Source organism: Nomascus leucogenys, chromosome 3 (genome assembly GCF_006542625.1).
Source record: "Nomascus leucogenys isolate Asia chromosome 3, Asia_NLE_v1, whole genome shotgun sequence".
NCBI lineage: Eukaryota > Metazoa > Chordata > Mammalia > Primates > Hylobatidae > Nomascus > Nomascus leucogenys.
Genome location: NC_044383.1, coordinates 153,562,475 through 153,579,452, shown reverse-complemented (window position 1 = coordinate 153,579,452; position 16,978 = coordinate 153,562,475). Strand labels below are relative to the sequence as shown.

At 49.0% G+C, this 16,978-nt stretch overlaps 1 protein-coding gene across 1 annotated transcript; it reads right to left on the bottom strand.

Annotated features, from left to right (window-relative positions):
* Positions 1 to 2,077: 2,077 nt before the first annotated feature.
* Positions 2,078 to 15,136, bottom strand: KIF25 (kinesin family member 25). The gene is made up of 8 exons (XM_030804732.1): positions 15,069 to 15,136; positions 14,038 to 14,112; positions 10,878 to 11,027; positions 7,866 to 8,042; positions 6,378 to 6,529; positions 4,442 to 4,633; positions 3,862 to 4,017; positions 2,078 to 2,199 (listed from the first exon to the last, which is right to left on the bottom strand). Exons 1-8 carry the CDS (start codon positions 15,134 to 15,136, stop codon positions 2,078 to 2,080), a joined length of 1,092 nt encoding a protein of 363 aa, XP_030660592.1.
* Positions 15,137 to 16,978: the final 1,842 nt, after the last annotated feature.

Genomic DNA, 16,978 nt, shown 5'->3' with positions numbered 1-16,978 from the left:
AAGGTATCCTTAAAAATAGGTGGTGTTACAAAATGGAGGCATTTGTCTGTGGGGTTCAGCACAGGGCTAGGTGGGCTGCCCACCTGTGGCCCCCGAGCTCACAGCCAGCCTGTGCTAAGGGGCGCTGTCAGTCAGTGGGAAACACACACCAATTCTGAAGACAGTGTGGACAAAGAATCTTGAATATCTCATTTACGTCTTTATATTGATTTCATATTGATTACACATTGAAATGATCCTATTTTTGATATATGAGATTAAATCTGATCTCTCTGCTGATTAGTTTATCATCCATGGAGCTACAGATCTGTCATCTGTTCACTGACTGATCATCTGCCATCTCTCTACCTATCTATGGTCTATCATCTCTACCCGATTATATCAAAGACCATGAGTTGAAGCGGATGTCTCTGCTTTCAGCCCCACTGTTTGGCTGAGTCCTTTCCTGGCAGGGAGAAGCCCAGCATCTCTGTCTTCAGCGCATGACGCCCTGTGTACCTGCCCTCCTGGCCACCCTGACCAAAAGCTGGACCCCAGCAGCCTGGGCCAGGTCCCCACTCCCAATGAGGCAGAACGCTCCACCCTGGGAAAAGGAGTACAGGAAAAGGCCGTTAGCACACTGGGCTCTGAACACCCCCTGCCTGTCCCCACCCCTTGCTCTGGGCTCCCAGGAAGGGAGGGGGTTCCTACCCTTCTGCGCGCCATGAGTCAGGACAACCACAGCTCATGCTCCTCACCTGAGCTGCATGTGGGCACAGGTTTACTTGGTTTGTGCTAACTACTAGAAAAGACATTTTACCTCCCTCTTGCATAAACAGGATAGAGTAAAAAAAAAAAAAACAAAAAACATTTTCCTGGCATTGAAACCATCTGAAAGCTACCAGCTGTGACTTCTCTCCAAAACCTGCTTCCCAGCCAATTCTCAGAGCCAAAATGATTGCTGGTAAGAAATGGGATATTCTTGGCCTGTGCTTGTGACCCCCCCATTCCTCTGCACAGGAGTTCCTCCTGGGACCCTGCTCTTGGATCTGCTGGGTCCGAGAGGGCACGTCTGTCACTGTGGGCCCGGTGGAAATGGAGGCAGCCCCAGGGGCCATCCTTCCAGCAGAGGACACCGTGGGCAGCTCTTCACCGTCCATCCCCTTGTGAGGCGGAGAGAAGCCCTGTGGTGGGGCAGGGCTTAAACGTGCCAGTTCAGCCCCACAGCAGGGGAAGTCACAGGCCAGTCTCCAGAGCTGTTTCTTGTCTCCTTTAAGGCTCACAACCCTCTGGTCTCACTGGCTTTGCCGAGGAGGAAGCCGGGCTTTAGAGGCCAAGCAAACCGTCCAGGGATGCAGAGCTGGGAGGTGGCAGAGCCACCATGGAAACCAGAGTCCACCTGGTCCTGCAGTCTGTGGTGGGGAAGCCTGGGGGCCGCGTTTGTGTCAAATGAGATGACAGGTGTGAGGCTGGCCCCAGACGCCCCCTCCCTCCCTGACAGCCCCTCGTGCGGAGTGTGGTGGATAACCAAAAACAGCGGTGAAGAAAGAGGGAACCCGGGGGAAAGGAAAAGCACGAACTCGAGGAGGCAGAGGTGGCAGCTCTGTGTGAGGCCTGGTGGCTCTGGGGCCGTACGTGCCCAGCAGCACCTCCCCAGCTCACAGGTGGGGTCTGCGCTGGGCCCAGGCTGACCAGCTCCCACTGTGGGGCGCTCACGCCCCCGCCCTCCTGCCCACGGCCGCTTCTGCTGGCTCCCGAGTTTCCCAGGGCAGGGCCTTCGGGGCCCAGGGTGGCCTCTGGGGAGTCTGATGAGGACAGCGAGTGCCTGCTGTGACACCTGGTGGCAGCCACTCTGCAAGGAGCTCCTCTGTGAAGCCTGCCCTGCCTGATGGTCTGGCAGGAGTTGGAGGTCCCATCCACATTCATGAGGGTGCTTTGGAATAAAGCCAGGTTTATTGAGTCATTGTGAAACCTGTTTATTTCTAAGCACATATGCATTATAAAGCAAGGACAAGAAACACAGTTTTAGGAGAAAAACTCATTAATGCATTCAATCCAGCCTCCTCTTCCCCTCCGTCTGGGAGCTGGGCGGCCTCTTTCAGGCAGGGCCTCGCTGGACTTGCCGAGCTCGGATCCCAAAACCCAGGCCCTGCAACATCTGCGCCAGGTGCCTCTGGCTGGGAGAAATGCGGAGAATCACCAGTAACTTCGCGTTGCCTCCTTTAAAATAGAAAAACAACATGCAAGCTGGAAAGAAGGGCGGCTTCTGGAAGTGCCAACGTGCCGGCAACCAGGGCCCGAGATGGGCGGCTGCAGAGAGGGCCGCCCGGCGCCCCAGCGGGAAAGTGGCCACGTCTGGCAGGCTTCTGGGACATGGGGTCCGGGAGGGTCAGCAGCTGGTCACTAGCACCCCTCACCCGGGTCCGGGAGGGTCAGCAGCCCGTCACTAGCACCCCTCACCTGGGGAAGCTGCAGGCCTTCTACTCACACTCCTGTGTCCCGGGAATTGGGAGGCATGAAGTCAGCCCTCAGTTGAGTCTGCACCTGACCCTGTGGCACGCTCGGCCCCCTGGGGCTGCTCTTTCCAGATCTCCCTCATGCCCACACCTGCTGCTCAGGGCCCATGGCCCTGCGGCTCCGCCAGGCCCCACTGGGGCAGGGGCCATGTGCCCAGGACTTCTCTTCCTGGGGGAATGCTGTCTCTTCCTGTTTTTCAGGACCCGTAATGAGGGTTAAGCAGTACAGATGAAAACCAAAAACAACGGAGAAGGAAGGGAGAGCTAAGGGGGAGGAAAAGTGCAGACCCCAGAGGCCCAGGCCGGGGCTCCGTGAGGGATCTGCTGGCTCTCGGGCACTGTGTGCCCCACGGTGCCGCCCCTGAGATCACGGGTGGGCTGCGCACCTGACCCAGGTCGCCCTGTCTCTCTGTTGGGGCTGCGAACTTTGGAATCCAAGAGTAGCAGGTGGTCTCTCTCTCAGAGGCAGAATCCAAAAATATGCTCCTGTGAACAGCCCTGTTACTCACCATGTGGAGGAAGCCAGTTTGCCATGAGAGGGGGAAACACCCCACAATGAGAGACAGGGAGAGTGGAACATTCCGGCCTCCCTGAGTCCCGAGCACCAGTGGCACCTCCACCACCTCCCAGGGTGGCCCTCCCGGGAAGGAGAAGCCCCCCCACTGTGGTGGCCACGTGTCCCTGCTGTCCTGCGGTGGCCATTTCTCAGGACAGGGCCTACAGGGCTCAGGGCCACCTCTGGGGGACTCTGCCTGGACCCTCAGTCAGGAAGCCCAGCCCTGGCAGAGGCCACTCTACAGCCACAGCAATGCTTCCTCGGGTCCTCCCTTTCAACTGGTCTGGAGTCTGAGTGGGGAGAGGGGGCACTAACTGAGCTCCCCGCAAACTGCAAGCCCAGATCCAGCCACAGCTGGATGACTCCGCACAGGGGCTGCCTGTGCCCCACCTGGCGCTGGTGCTTAGTCTGCTGCGTCCAGGCTTCTGGCACCTGCCCCCAAAAGACCCAAGGAACTTGCGGCCTAAGCAGGTCTACGCAGCCGGAGGGACACAGCAGCAGCCTAGAGAGCCCTCAGCTGCCCTGGCGGACCCCCGGTGAAGAGAGAGGCTAGGGCTGCCACCCTTGAGAACCTGAGCCCCGACCAGGAGGCAGGTCACACACAGACCGAACAAGCAAGCAGCCAGGCCGAGGTGAGACGGTGCAGGAGAATGACCAGCGTGCCGTGGGAGTGCCAGCTAGCCACAGCGAGGGCACAGGAGGTGCAGAGGGTGCATGGGTGGCCCTCGAGGACGTACAGGCCAGACGTGTGTGCGCGTGTCCTGGGGTACGTGGTCCCCCGTCCTGGGGGATTTTGGGGAAAACGGTTACCGAGGCAGTCCTGAAGGAGGTGGGTGAGCCTGCTGTTCCGGTACAGGACATGGCCGCGATGCTCCGACAAAGCCCCTAGGACGTCTGCCAGGGCCGCAAGGCTGCGGTTGATGCACACCGTCTCCCTCAGGGCCGACCCGGTCACCCCGGACACACCTGCACAGGACAGGGGCCGCCGCGCACCATCACCATTTGCACCAAGAAAGACAAGAAAGAAGGCAGGAAAAGCAACACCGGCTCCTCGGGAGGAGCGGCTTTCAGGCAGGTAGAGGGGAGGCCATGGATGGGACAGGCATTAGAGCGAGGGTCTTTCATGGCTCTGCTCACAGCTCAAAGCGAGCTCCTGCTGGGAACTCAGGTTTTCTCTTCCCAGAGGGCCAGTGTGAGGAACACGACTCTCGGGTTGCCGGGGTAAGAGAACCAATCCCTGAGAATGTAACGGGATTTGGAACTCATCTGTGGAGGGGGAAATGCCTGGCTCTCCCAGAGCTTCCCGGGCTGCCTGGTTGCACATCCAGCTCCATCAGATCATAGGCTTCTGCAGCATCCACCCCCCAGGGAAATGCCTGTCCCTGCTCACCAGTGCACTCGCTGCCAGCCAAGTCCACGAGCTGCAGCCGGGCCTGCACCTGCTCCGCACGCCCTGCGGGGTGCCCAGGAACCGGCTGTGGAGCCCAGGCCCCTTGAGAAGCTCTGCGGCTCCTTCCTGCCCTTCTTGCCCTTCCCGCCTCTGTCCGCTCCCTGGGGAGGGTGGCACTGCAGGCTCGGTCTACTGCGAGGGAGCGACAAGGAGGAAAACAGTTGCATGAAGCCATGAGGCTGTGCTTTGCCTCGGTCACAGCCAAGAAGTTTCTGAACTGCACCCTCCCGCCCACACCTCCCACCCAGTAAGTAGTGGGATTTCCGCAGAGGTCTAGGGGATACTGGCTTCTCTGGGGGAAAACCCAAGTTAGAAAGCAGCTTTCTTCACTGTGGAAGGTTGAAATAATGCCTAATTGGCCCAAAGGAAATCAAATAATGCTTCTTAGAAAGACTTGATAATCATGTTAATGAAAATCCCACTCAGAAAATCTATGAGTCCTTTTAGAAATAAATTCTACAACCTGCTTGATAATCTTCCACACGAATCCTAACAAAAGGGCTCTTCATTTTAATGCAAATGTCTTTGTAGTGTGTTATTCCTAAACAAACTTCTTAGGGTTCTTAAAAAAGCAAAATAACATTTACTCACTGTGCAAAACATAGAAAGTATACATAATTGTTTTTAAAGGACATGAAATCCAGTCTTATTCCCACCACCACTGGCAGCCACACCTCCCCTGTGTCGGGAGTGTTTTTGGTAGAGATCTTTGGTGCTCCCTAAACATCACACGCCTGTGCCTTTCCAGCCCCCTGCGGGTACAAGGCCCTGTGCCCAGCTGTGGCCCGCTCTAGGCTGGCCAGGGGCTATTGTCAGCACGTCCCCGTCACCTCTCCTTCCTTTGCCCGAGCAACCTTGGAGGCCACGTTTCAAGTGAGATGGTGGCAGGAAGGATGTGGAACGTTCAGCCACACTGGCCCTGGATACGAGTGAGAAATGGCCTTTCCCGTGTCAACCCACTGAGACCAGGTTTCAACGGGACTACAGTCTCATGTTCCGGTCCCAGACCCATGGCTCTCCAGGTGTGGTCCCCTGAGCCATGTCCTTGCAGAAATGCACATTCTGGGTCCAGTCCCAGCCCTGCTGAACCTGAGCGAGGGTGGTGTCTGCTATTAGTTCCCACCACCTGCTGCAGGGAATTGGACGCAGCTCAAGTTTGAGAGTTGCAGCCCAGGCTTCACAGGCCTGTGTTCTTTCTGTTACATAACTGGAATCATTTTATATACTGCATAGTTTGAAATTTTGGTTTTAAACTGAAATTATACTCGTTGTTTCTTCCATGACAAATGCATGTACTCCAAGGTGTATTATGCCCTGCTTTTCTTTCTGCATTATATTTTATTTAGCAGAGTGTTTTCCTCTCTCCCACTCTCACTTTTTCTTCTCAGCCTGGGATCCCAGTGGACTTTTGGGTTTGGGACGCAGATAGTGAAAAGGTGTGGCTGCTATTCCCATGCTGGGTCCCATGAGAGGCCTTGGATGCTGCAGGCATGCTGATTTTTCTTCTTCTTCTTCTTTTTTTTTTTTGACAGAGTTTTTGCTCTGTTGCCCAGGCCAGAGTGCAATGGCACAATCTCGGCTCACCACAACCTCTGCCTCGTGGGTTCAAGCGATTCTCCTGCCTCAGCCTCCTCAGTAGCTGGGATTACAGGCGTACACCACCATGCTCAGCTAATTTTTGTATTTTTAGTAGAAACAGGGTTTCACCATGTTGGCCAGGCTGTTCTCGAACTCTTGACCTCAGGTGATCCACCTGCTTCAGTCTCCCAAGGTGCTGGGATTACAGGCGTGAGCCACTGCGCCCGGCCTGATTTTTTTTCTTCTTAAGTGGGTTTTTCTATTACTTGCCACTGACCAAGCACAAATGGTGACTTACCAGTGCCGTTAGAGCAGGCAGCTGTGGTTAGAGTCACCGTAATTATCAGGTGAGACCTGGAGGAATCCGCGTGCACCAGGGTGGGGTGCTTCGCCCTAAGCTGCAGACCTCCACGAACGAGCTCCATCAGTTTTGAGGCGCTGCCGACAGCCCTACAGACAAGGCAAGCAGTGGGGAACACAGCGCAGGTGGCCTCCCTTACCCAAGGTGACTTCCAAGCCTCCTGGGCTGAGGGAAGCCTCTCACATGAGCCACGCGTGCTAATGGGGTACTAAAGCCAGTCTCGGGCACAATAAAACATGGTAAAGCAAACTTTTTCCTTTTGAGGCCTAACCAACCTGTAGCATCTCTAATTGCCGACCGTGAAATGATGGACTGTTTCAGAACAAAATCAGAGGTTGCTAACATTTTTAACATCAACTATTCCTTTATTTATTAGAGCCTCCAGGAACGATGTTTTAAAAATATTTTATGTATCAAATCTGATTTATGAAATAAAGGTTTAACCCATTTCCCCACGTTAGTGGATGAGATATGACTGCTAATCAGAGCTCTGAATCAGCAGGAGCTAACATTTCCTTCACGGTCTGTCAGTCAAAGGCTCAAATTTTGGGTGACTTTGTGTGACCATATCGGGGTTGCATGGATGATTTCCTTCAGCTCTGTGAAATATTCAGCATGGCTGGCGGGCTCTTCCCTTGCTGCCTCCAGGGCCCAGGATGGGCAGCCTGACCGGGCCCTCACTCATGGAGAGGGTTCCCTTTGTCACCTCCCAGCTGCAACCCCACTGGGGCAAACCTAGCACATGCATGTGGATTTGAAAATAGGGAACTTTGAGGAAAATACTTAATATGGGGGATCCTCACTTTTACAAGAGGGTTCATTATCGTATTCTATGGAATACTGATATTTACAAATGTGGATGAGTTCATCTCTCCTAGCCTGAGTGGGGTGGGCAAGTTCTTTCACCTCTGCAAGCCTGTTTCCTCATCTGTAAGATGGGATGATGCCCGTCCGAGGGGCTCTTATGTACATTTTTTTAAAGCTACATTTATTTGTTTAATTTTGATTTTAAAAAATATTTTTTGTGTTTTTTTTTACTTTTATCTCTAACAGCTTTAAGATATTAATGACATATGAAAATTGTGTATGTTTAAGGTATACATCTTGATATTCTGATATGAGGATACACTGTGAAATGATCACCCATTCCAGCTAATTAACAAATATATCATCCTGATATAGCCACCTTTAAAGAAAGATAATTCTTACAGCAAATTGAGAGTTGTGCAACACATACGAAGCATGAAAACACACAAGGAACCATTCAGTGACAAGGAGCACTGATTGGGCCACCACGGCCGATTCTCCTTGGGATCCTTGGGCGTGGGGAGCTCGCTTAGAGACGTGCAGCCTCCTGACCAGGTGGGAGGGGCAGGTGCCATTCTCACTCAGAGGCCAGCAGCACAGGGCAGGTGCGGTGCTCACTCAGAGGCCAGCAGCGCAACCTCTGTCCATCCATCCTTGGCTGTCGTCACCTCACGCTTGACCCCTGACACGGCTGCAATGCTGTCTTTGGCCAGAAGGTCAAAAATGTCATTATTGTAAATTTCCACTATGGAGACTTCAACCTTTGGGATTCTTGAGGGATTTTCCAAAATGAGCCTGCGGGAAAACACACAAGAGAAACTTACAGAAAGTCTCACAGAGAGATTTTCAGTGTAAGCCAATCACAGCCCCAATGCCCTACAGGATGTTCAGTAAGACTGCTGGGGTCCGAGCAGGGGGATGCATGTTACATACCCCTAGATCACTCAGGGAACTAGGGTGTGCCATTTAGGTTGTAGGGTGAATACGTGTCTTGGGAGCAGTTATTTTATCAGAGTTATATTTAAGCCAACACCTTTGCAACCAGTACACTGAGGATTGTAAACACACAGGGCAAAGAAGCCTGAATATCACACAGCTGTGGTCTAGAAATTACCACGCCCCATCGATTGATCACTGCAGACGCCCAAGGCAAGCTGCAAGGATGTTCGGGCCTCTAGCACTTCTCCAGTGATGGGGTTTGTTTTAAAACTTTTCCACTTCAGGGAAGCTTGAGTCCAGAGTTTATTCCAATTCCACTTATGACTTCCAACTGCAACTTTCCTGCAAGAACCGTAAAACCAGCTCGGGCTCTTTAAAAAGCAGCTGCACAGCCAGGCACGGTGGCTCACACCTGTAATCCCAGCACTTCAGGAGGCTGAGGTGGGTGGATCACGAGGTCAAGAGATCCAGACCATCATGGCCAACCTGGTGAAACCCCATCTCTACCAAAAATACAAAACTTAGGTGGGCGTGGTGGCATGTGCTGTAGTCCCAACTACTCGGGAGGCTGAGGCAGGAGAATCTCTTGAACCCGGGAGGTGCAGGTTGCAGTGAGCTGAGATCGTGCCACTGCACTTCAGCATGGCGACACAGCAAGACTCCATCTCAAAAAAAAAAACCAAAAAAAAAGCAGCTGCACATCTTATTTTGCTCCATGTTTTAAAGAACTATGTGCTGACTTGCAGGAATGTTTTTAAATAAAGATACTACAGAGAGAGAGAAATAAAACCGTAATCCCACAACAAGAAAAAGGTGAGTGCTAACCCTGGATTCCCTCCCTTCCTCTCTCCTCCCTCTGGCTTTCTGGTTTGTCTCTGACAAAACTCCCCTTCTGACCTTGTCACCAAATAACAAAGGCCTCTTTCTGTCTGCTGGAGGTGGCCGCCTCTCTGCCACCTGCACGGTGATGTCAATCCGATGGTGAGCATTGTGCTTTTCTTGTTCCTAAGGCTATTCTGAGAACCGGGCGGGAAGTCCGGAGTGACAGGATGCTATTTGTACTCGAGGGAAAATCCAGGAGGAATGTTCCCCACCCAGGCGCTGCCAGGCTGAGTTTTTCATCCAGATCTAGAGTTTTGTCTTCTAATGATAAAGAAAATGAAGACTAAAATGAAAGAGAAAGTAAGTAAAACTCAGGTAAAAATCATTACTAGCAAAGTATCAAGATTTGGATTAGACAGGTTCAGCACTGGGGTTTGCTGAGAACACTCTGAGTGTGTGCAACAGTGAAACATGAAGTTAGTTAAGCTACAGATTTTATTTTACTTAATATTTATTTATTTTTTTGAGACAGAGTCTCGCCCTGTCACCCAGGCTGAAGTGCAGTGGCACATTCTCAGCTCACTGCAACCTCTGCCACCCAGGTTCAAGTGATTCTCCTGCCTCAGCCTCCTGAGTAGCTGAGATTACAGGTATGTGCCACCACACCAGGCTAATTTTTGAACTTCTAGTAGAGACGGATTTTTGCCATGTTGGCTAGGCTGGTCTCGAACTCCTGGCCTCAGGTGATCCACCCGCCTAAGCCTCCCAAAGTTATGGGATTACAGGTGTGAGCCACCATACCCAGCCCAAACTAGAGTTTTTACATTCTCCTCCTCTCCACACATTAGGCAAAAATGCACCACATATCCAGAAACTTAACCTCCACACTTGGGCCCATCGTTTATGTGTCAGTTTGTCTCTTTGAGTGTCGCAAAACCTAAGTTAGAAATTTCTCCATTATGTAATACCGAGAAGTTAATTTGAGAGATGTCCCACAAGTAATTATTGGGCTGGCCACCGTGCCTGGCTGCTGAGACAACTTTTTACTATTTTTTCTTTTTTTCTAGAACTGTGTTGGTGAAATCATGACACGGGCAGTGGGTCTCTTTCGAGAATGTGCTAACGGGTTGGGAGCATCTTCGCGGGCCATGTTGGCTGGACCCCTAAAGAGAAGTGGATGCATACAGTCCTGATGGCGGCAGGAGGAAGGGCGACAGAAGGACAGGAGTTTTCCCTCTGTGCTTCCCATTCCAGGACAGAAAACCTCCATCCCTCACCATCCCCCACCTCTGCCTAAGGAACCCTCTAACTCGGGATCTTTTTCAAGAAGTTTTGTCTTTGCCAAGCACGGAGACTCATGCCTATAATCCCAGCATTTTGGGAGGCCCAGGCGAGGGGATCACCTAAGGTCAGGAGTTTGAGACCAGCCTGGCCAACATGGCGAAACTCCGTCTCTACTAAAAATACAAAAATTAGCTGGGCATGGTGGTGCACACCTGTGAGACCAGATACTGGGGAGGCTGAGGAGGGAGAATAGCTTGAACCCAGGAGGCGGAGGTTGTTGTGAGCTGAGATCACGCCATTGCACTCCAGCCTGGGTGACAAAGCAAGACCTTGTCTCTAAAAAAATTAAAAAATAAAAAAGTTTTGTCTTAATGATAGAATTTCAACATAATTTCATCACAGGAATTGGTGGCAATAATGCCCAGAAGTATGGAAGCGCTTGGTAGTATTGAATGTATCTAATGAGATTATGGGGTTTGATCACCTTCTTCAAATGGTAATAATTTTTCCACGTGATAACCAAGGTGCTGACTGCCTGGCTTCCCTGCCATATTTCTCTGCCCCACTCATCACCATCAGCGGTACCTGAAAAGCTCCTCAGCCACTCGAGGGATAATTCCTAAGTCATTCTGTGGGTCAAGCGGCAGAATATGGCCGTCGTCCGAATGGGGTCCCAGCATGGTACAGCTCTTTCCGCTGCCCGTCTGTCCATACGCCATAACGCAAACATCGTACCTAAAATTCAGAGCAGATTCAGTCCAGCAAAACACGTGGGTGCCAAGAAGATTCCAGGAAAAATTTTCACTTGTATGAGAAACTTAAATAAATTTCATTTCCTATTCCCCTGTTACTCCATTTCTTATAAATTAGGTTTTCGTTTAACTACAACTGTTTTTTGCATAATCCATCCTTGTTGCTATCTTGTACGATATTGGATTAAGTGGTATTTGCACTGACACACACACACCGTGGGTTCATCCATCCCGGCTTCTCCTGGGCATTTTCGTCTCCCCATCCACCAGCTCAGTGTTCACACAGGGATTCTGACCTTAGCAAGGCCTTCCTAAATCCCCACACCTTCACTGTAAACTATCTTTTTTTTTTTTTTGAGACGGATTCTTGGTCTGTCACCCAGGCTGGAGTGCAATGGCGCAATTTTGGCTCACTGCAACCTCTGCCTCCTGGGTTCAAGCCATTCTCCTGCCTTAGCCTCCCGAGTAGCTGGGATCACAGGCATGGATTAGCACGCCCAGCTAATTTTTGTATTTTTAGTAGAGACAGAGTTTTGCCATGTTGGCCAGGCTGGTCTCAAACTCCTGGACTCAAGGGATCTTCCTGCTTTAGCCTCCTAAAGTGCTGGGATTACAAGCATGAGCTATTTTTGTATATGTTTCATACAAAAAATATTTTTGTACTTTGTAATTTGAAGGGACTTTGAGGTGTTCATGTCCACAGTCAATCCACATGTGCTGAGGTCCTCTCTGTGACAGTAGCACCTGCTGCCTCACAGCCCCAAGACTCTCAATTAGCTGACTGCAGCTTATTTCAGAGAAGATAAGAACCACCAACAGATCCCTATATTTCCTTCCAAAATATAAATGGGAGGATCAGAAATATTTGGAAGAATATTTAAAATAAGTCTGATAGAAAATCATCTTCTCAGTCATGATGTTTAAGATGTTCATGGTTGTAAAGGTGTGGGTCCACCTGGCCCAATGCTAAGTGAGTTCATGCCTCAGAGCAGGATCTCCAGCCCTGACCCCCCGTCCAAGTCATCCGGGGAGATTCAGCAAGTCCTGCACTCAGAAATTCTGACTTAACTGGTCAACTGTGACTCCGATGTATCAATACTGGTTTAACGTGGTGTACCCACCACAAGTCAAACAAATAAAGGTTGTTGTTTTGAAAAAATGATTGTGAGACAGTGTTCTGATTGACATCTAAATCTCCCCTAGAACAGGATGGAAAAGCAGCAGAGCCCAGTCCTGGGGCTGATGGTTTGAGTCACTAGGGTTGACTGTTACATTCCAGCCACAAGAGCCTGGAAACCACATGCTCCCGCCAAGCTGATCAGGCCTCTCCGTTACCATCCTGCGTGTTTTCCTTCCAGGATTAAAAAGTCTCAAGGCATTCATAACAAATCCCCACTTCAGGCTATGTCTCTTCCAGCTTCCCTGAGTTCATTTACATGCATTTCTTTGTGTGGAGAATATCTTTGACTAGAACAGATAAATGGGTTCTTACAGGAGTCTTTCAACCATTTAAGAATGAACAGTGAAGGAAACTTCCCAGAGAAGGAAGCTGTAAACCAAAAATACAATTCTAAGGCCCCCCAGCCATCTGAATGGACTTCCTCCTCGGCCAGGGCACTCTAAAATTTAACCTCAGAGTCTGGTTCAGGCCATGACGGGAAGTGGGGGCTGGACAGGCCTCATGATACCCTCCAGCGTTAACATCGACACAGATCTTACATCTGATAAGAAACATGTACGCTCTGTTCTCTCTGAAGCTGCTACCTAAAGGCTTCCTCTGCAAATAAGAACTTTAGTCTCCATGATCCTTTACCTTAACCCAGACATTCTGGAGCCAACGTATTTCTTAAATGAATTGGATTGAAGTCTCATGTCTCCCTGAAATGTACAAAACCAAGCTGCGCCCAGCCACCTGGGGCTTGTGTTCTCAGGACCTCCTGGGCTGTGTCGCGGGCCACGGTCACTCCTATTTGGCTCAGGATTAATCTCTCCCAATATTTTACAGAGTTTGACTCTTTTTGCTGACAAGACTCAGAACTCAAACTAACTCCATCTGTCTCGCATTATCCTGGAAAGGCAGTTCTGGCAGTGATCACCGTGACCACGATGTCTTTTTTATTTCTGGAATCTGCTTACTCAAAAGATGCCTACTTGAAAAGAGACTCCCCTATCATTTTCAAAACCATTTTTTCAGATGGGTATAAAATTCCAGCCTTCTGGGGGAAGAGTTGAAGCAGCAACTGCATCATGATTGGCGGAGCAGCCCTGCCTGCGTGCGTGGTCAGACGCAGGAGCTTCCTGAGTTGACCCTACTCGTCGTATCATGTGCCTTTGGGGCGCGCAGCACACTGTGTAATTACAGTTGCTAGGTCCTTGAAGTTCCTTGAGGTTGGCTGTGCAGAAGCCTTTGCTGGACAAATGCAAGGAAGTCTTCGTCAGGAACTTTATGTGGACTTCTGCCACAAAACTGAGATTCTTCAAAATGCCCCGGAGTGGAAGTATTGGCTTAAGGTGTCTCCATTAAGTAAAAAAAATTATTCATTCCTAAATTACAACCTGCTGCCTTTGACATCAGTAGTTGTATATTGCAAGAATAGAAGGCTAATTCCCAAAGGGAAAAGTCCCTAAATCTGACATTAACATTCCTTACAGATTTTTTTAAAATTCTGAAATGTAAAAGAATCCCAGAGAGAATGGCAGCTGCACTCACAGGCTTAAGCCCACATACACTGTAACTAAAGTGGAGTTTGGAATCCCAGGTGGATATGCTCATTTAACAAGCATTCTCCAAATCATTCTCACTCCTTTTCCCACGGTGCGGAAATTGTCTCCACGGATGCAAGTGGAGTCCATGCCGGGTGACCCATGGGCATGCTCTGCAGTGCTGTAAAATGCTCAGACTCTAATGCTACATTCTCACTCCACAGCACAGTGAAGCTTCTTTATATTCAAATGTAACTATGATGACTGGCCTTAAAAATATTTTAACTCACCCATCCACGGGAGACGTGAGTAGGGAGCACACATCTCCAAAGACCGCGCTCTGAGACTCTGCTGGACCATAAACCCTGAGAGAGAAAGTGAAAATGCTGCATTAATAGAAGAAGCAGGAAGCTACTCGAGCGTGCAGACTCAGAAACCTGGGAACACAATGCCCCGTGTACTTCCCATCCCCACAACGCCATCAGGATTCTTCAACAAAAGATTAATCTGTGTTATTTTTCAAGATAACAGAGGTTAATAAAGAGTAAAGATAGTACTTTCTGCTATGAAAATGTAATAAGCATAAATGAAGTGACAGATGCTTGCAAGAAAGGAAGGAAGGAAGGGGAGGGGAGGGAAGGGGGGAGGGGAAAGGAGAGGGGAGGGGAGACGAGAGGGGAGGGGAGACGAGAGGGGAGGGGAGGGAAGGGAGGAGGAGGGGGAGGGGGGAGAGAGAGGGACAGAGGGAGGATATAATTATCCCATAACTAAATTAGCTCTACTTTAGAGGGTCCAACAAATACAATGTAAACAATCCCACTCTGAGCAATATTTGATACATGGCATTTGATTTTTATGTTCAAGCTCTTAAAAATCTTGTTTTCTTAGGCCCCAGGTCAGTTCAGCGAACTTGAATCGATATCATGGGACTGGATGTCTGCTCTGAAAAGGAAACCTCATGTGATTCTGGGTCTATAAACAGGTACAAATAAAATAGGAAGCAACATCCAAAAGATGCCGTTTCCTGCACAAGTTGAAAGAAGCCTGGAGCACGGTGAGAGAGCAGGCTCCCTGGCAGCTGCCCAGCACCGGTGGTTGGTTGCACTTGGTCAAGTATGCTTTGATCCACGTCATCTCCAGCAGCGGCATTAATTTGACACGGAGCGGGGACCCTTATGAGGTGTTGCCACATGCATGATGTAGAGGGTGTGGTGAGCACTGTGTGGGAAGATGCTCAGGGCTGAGATCTTTTTTAACTTTTCACTCAGAAAATACACCAAGATACAAAAGTAGAAAGAATAGAAAAGTGAGGCCCATGTGCACATTCCCAGCTCCGGACCCAGGCCTGGCCTTCTTCTCACGCTGAAGCTGACCTGAGGTCCGTTTCATCTGGGAAGGCCAGTACATCTGTAAAGGATGATGACTTTAAAACCTAACAGTATTACCACAACCATGCCTTAAAAATGAATGTTAGTTATTCCTTAACACCATCCAAAAGTCCGTGTTCACATTTCCTCAATTGTCTAGTAAGTTTCTTTTTCCAGTCCGTGTTTTAGAAATAATAATTCATCATGGCATCTACATTGCGCAGGGTTGCCACCTTCTAAGTTTCCTAATCCATGGCAAGGGTTGGCAAACTTTTTCTGAAAAAAACTAGATCGTAAATATTTTAGGCTTTGTGAACATCTCACCTTTAAAGAATACTGGAGTTTTTCCCAGTAATAGGAGGGAAAAGTCCCAGATGCCGACTACCTGCAATACTCTTTACCTGCATACTCTTTACCTGCATGCTCTTTACCTGCATACTCTTTACCTGCATACTCTTTACCTGCATGCTCTTTACCTGCAATACTATTTAATATTGCATCAAGCTATGATTGGCTAATGCAGTTGGACAAAAGAAATCAACTAGTGACATAAGAATCAGAAAAGGTAAAACAGTCTCTACTTGGAGCTAATATGGCCCTACATCCGAGAAATCCAAAATGAAAAGACAAAGAAAATTACTAAATCAATAAAATAATTTAACGAAACAGCAGGTCATAAAATTAATGTGTAAACATCCATAGCCTCTATATATACAAACAGAGTTAGAAGACATGCTGGGAGATGAGACTCTATCAGTGATGGCAACAAAAATATGCCTGGGAATAAACTTAATAAGAAATGTTCTAATCCGTCATGAAGAAAATGATAAAAAGGCTCCTGAAAATACATGATTAAACTCAAATAAGTGAAAAGTCACAGCATGTTCCTGAATAGAAGAGTCAACTCATGAAGATGCCAGTTTTTCCAAAGTTGGTTTATAAACTTACCTCAATCCCCCCCAAAATACTATATATGCTGTCAGCTTTTTCCTGGAGCTCCACAGTTTTATTATAATTTTTTTTTTTTTTTTTTTGGCAAAATGAAAGAACGAGAATAGAAAGAAGCCCTGGAAAATAGAGGAACTGGGATGGGGCGGGTTCAGACACTGGAACCTTCTCTGAGACTCTATCTACGACAGCTTGGTCTTGCTGCGTGAATTAGTAAGTAGGCCGAAGGAAGAGGGGGAAATGCTAGACAGATACAACTCCATGTGGCAACGGGCTGTCAGACAAAGGGGCATCTCAGATCAGTGGGGAGAGAGGTGTTTTAATAAGTGGTGTTACAGGCTGGGAACGATGGCTCACGCCTGTAATCCTAGCACTTTGGGAGGCTAAGGTGGACAGAGCGTTTGAGCCCAGGAGTTTGAGACCAGCCTGGGCAATGGGCGAAACTCCATCTCAATATCCTTTTTTAAAATAAATTTTATAATATTATTTTAAATGAATATTTTTAAAAATCAGTGGTGTTGCAATGAATAGATTTAAAAAGATAAAATTGGGTCAATTCTTTATAAAATGGACTAGGACACATTCCCAACAGACCACGAGTTTAATGAAAACCATCCGGCCATGCGTGGCCCAGCAGAGTCCACAGGTGTCTTCTTCTAGAAGCTGGCAGCCTTTTTACCTATGATCATGTAAAAACGTTCGTGTGGCTCAAAGACATCAGAAGCAAACAACAGACTGAGAAAGTAATCGTGGCTTAAATATCTGCTATATCAAGTGCCCCTAGAAATAGAGAAGGGAAAGGTCAGTCCTTCTGGAGAAAATAGCTAGAGAAGTGAAGCATGCACAGAAAAAAAGATACAAATGACGGAAGCACACGAAAAGACTCAACTTCACTCTGAAGAGACGCTCCACAGAG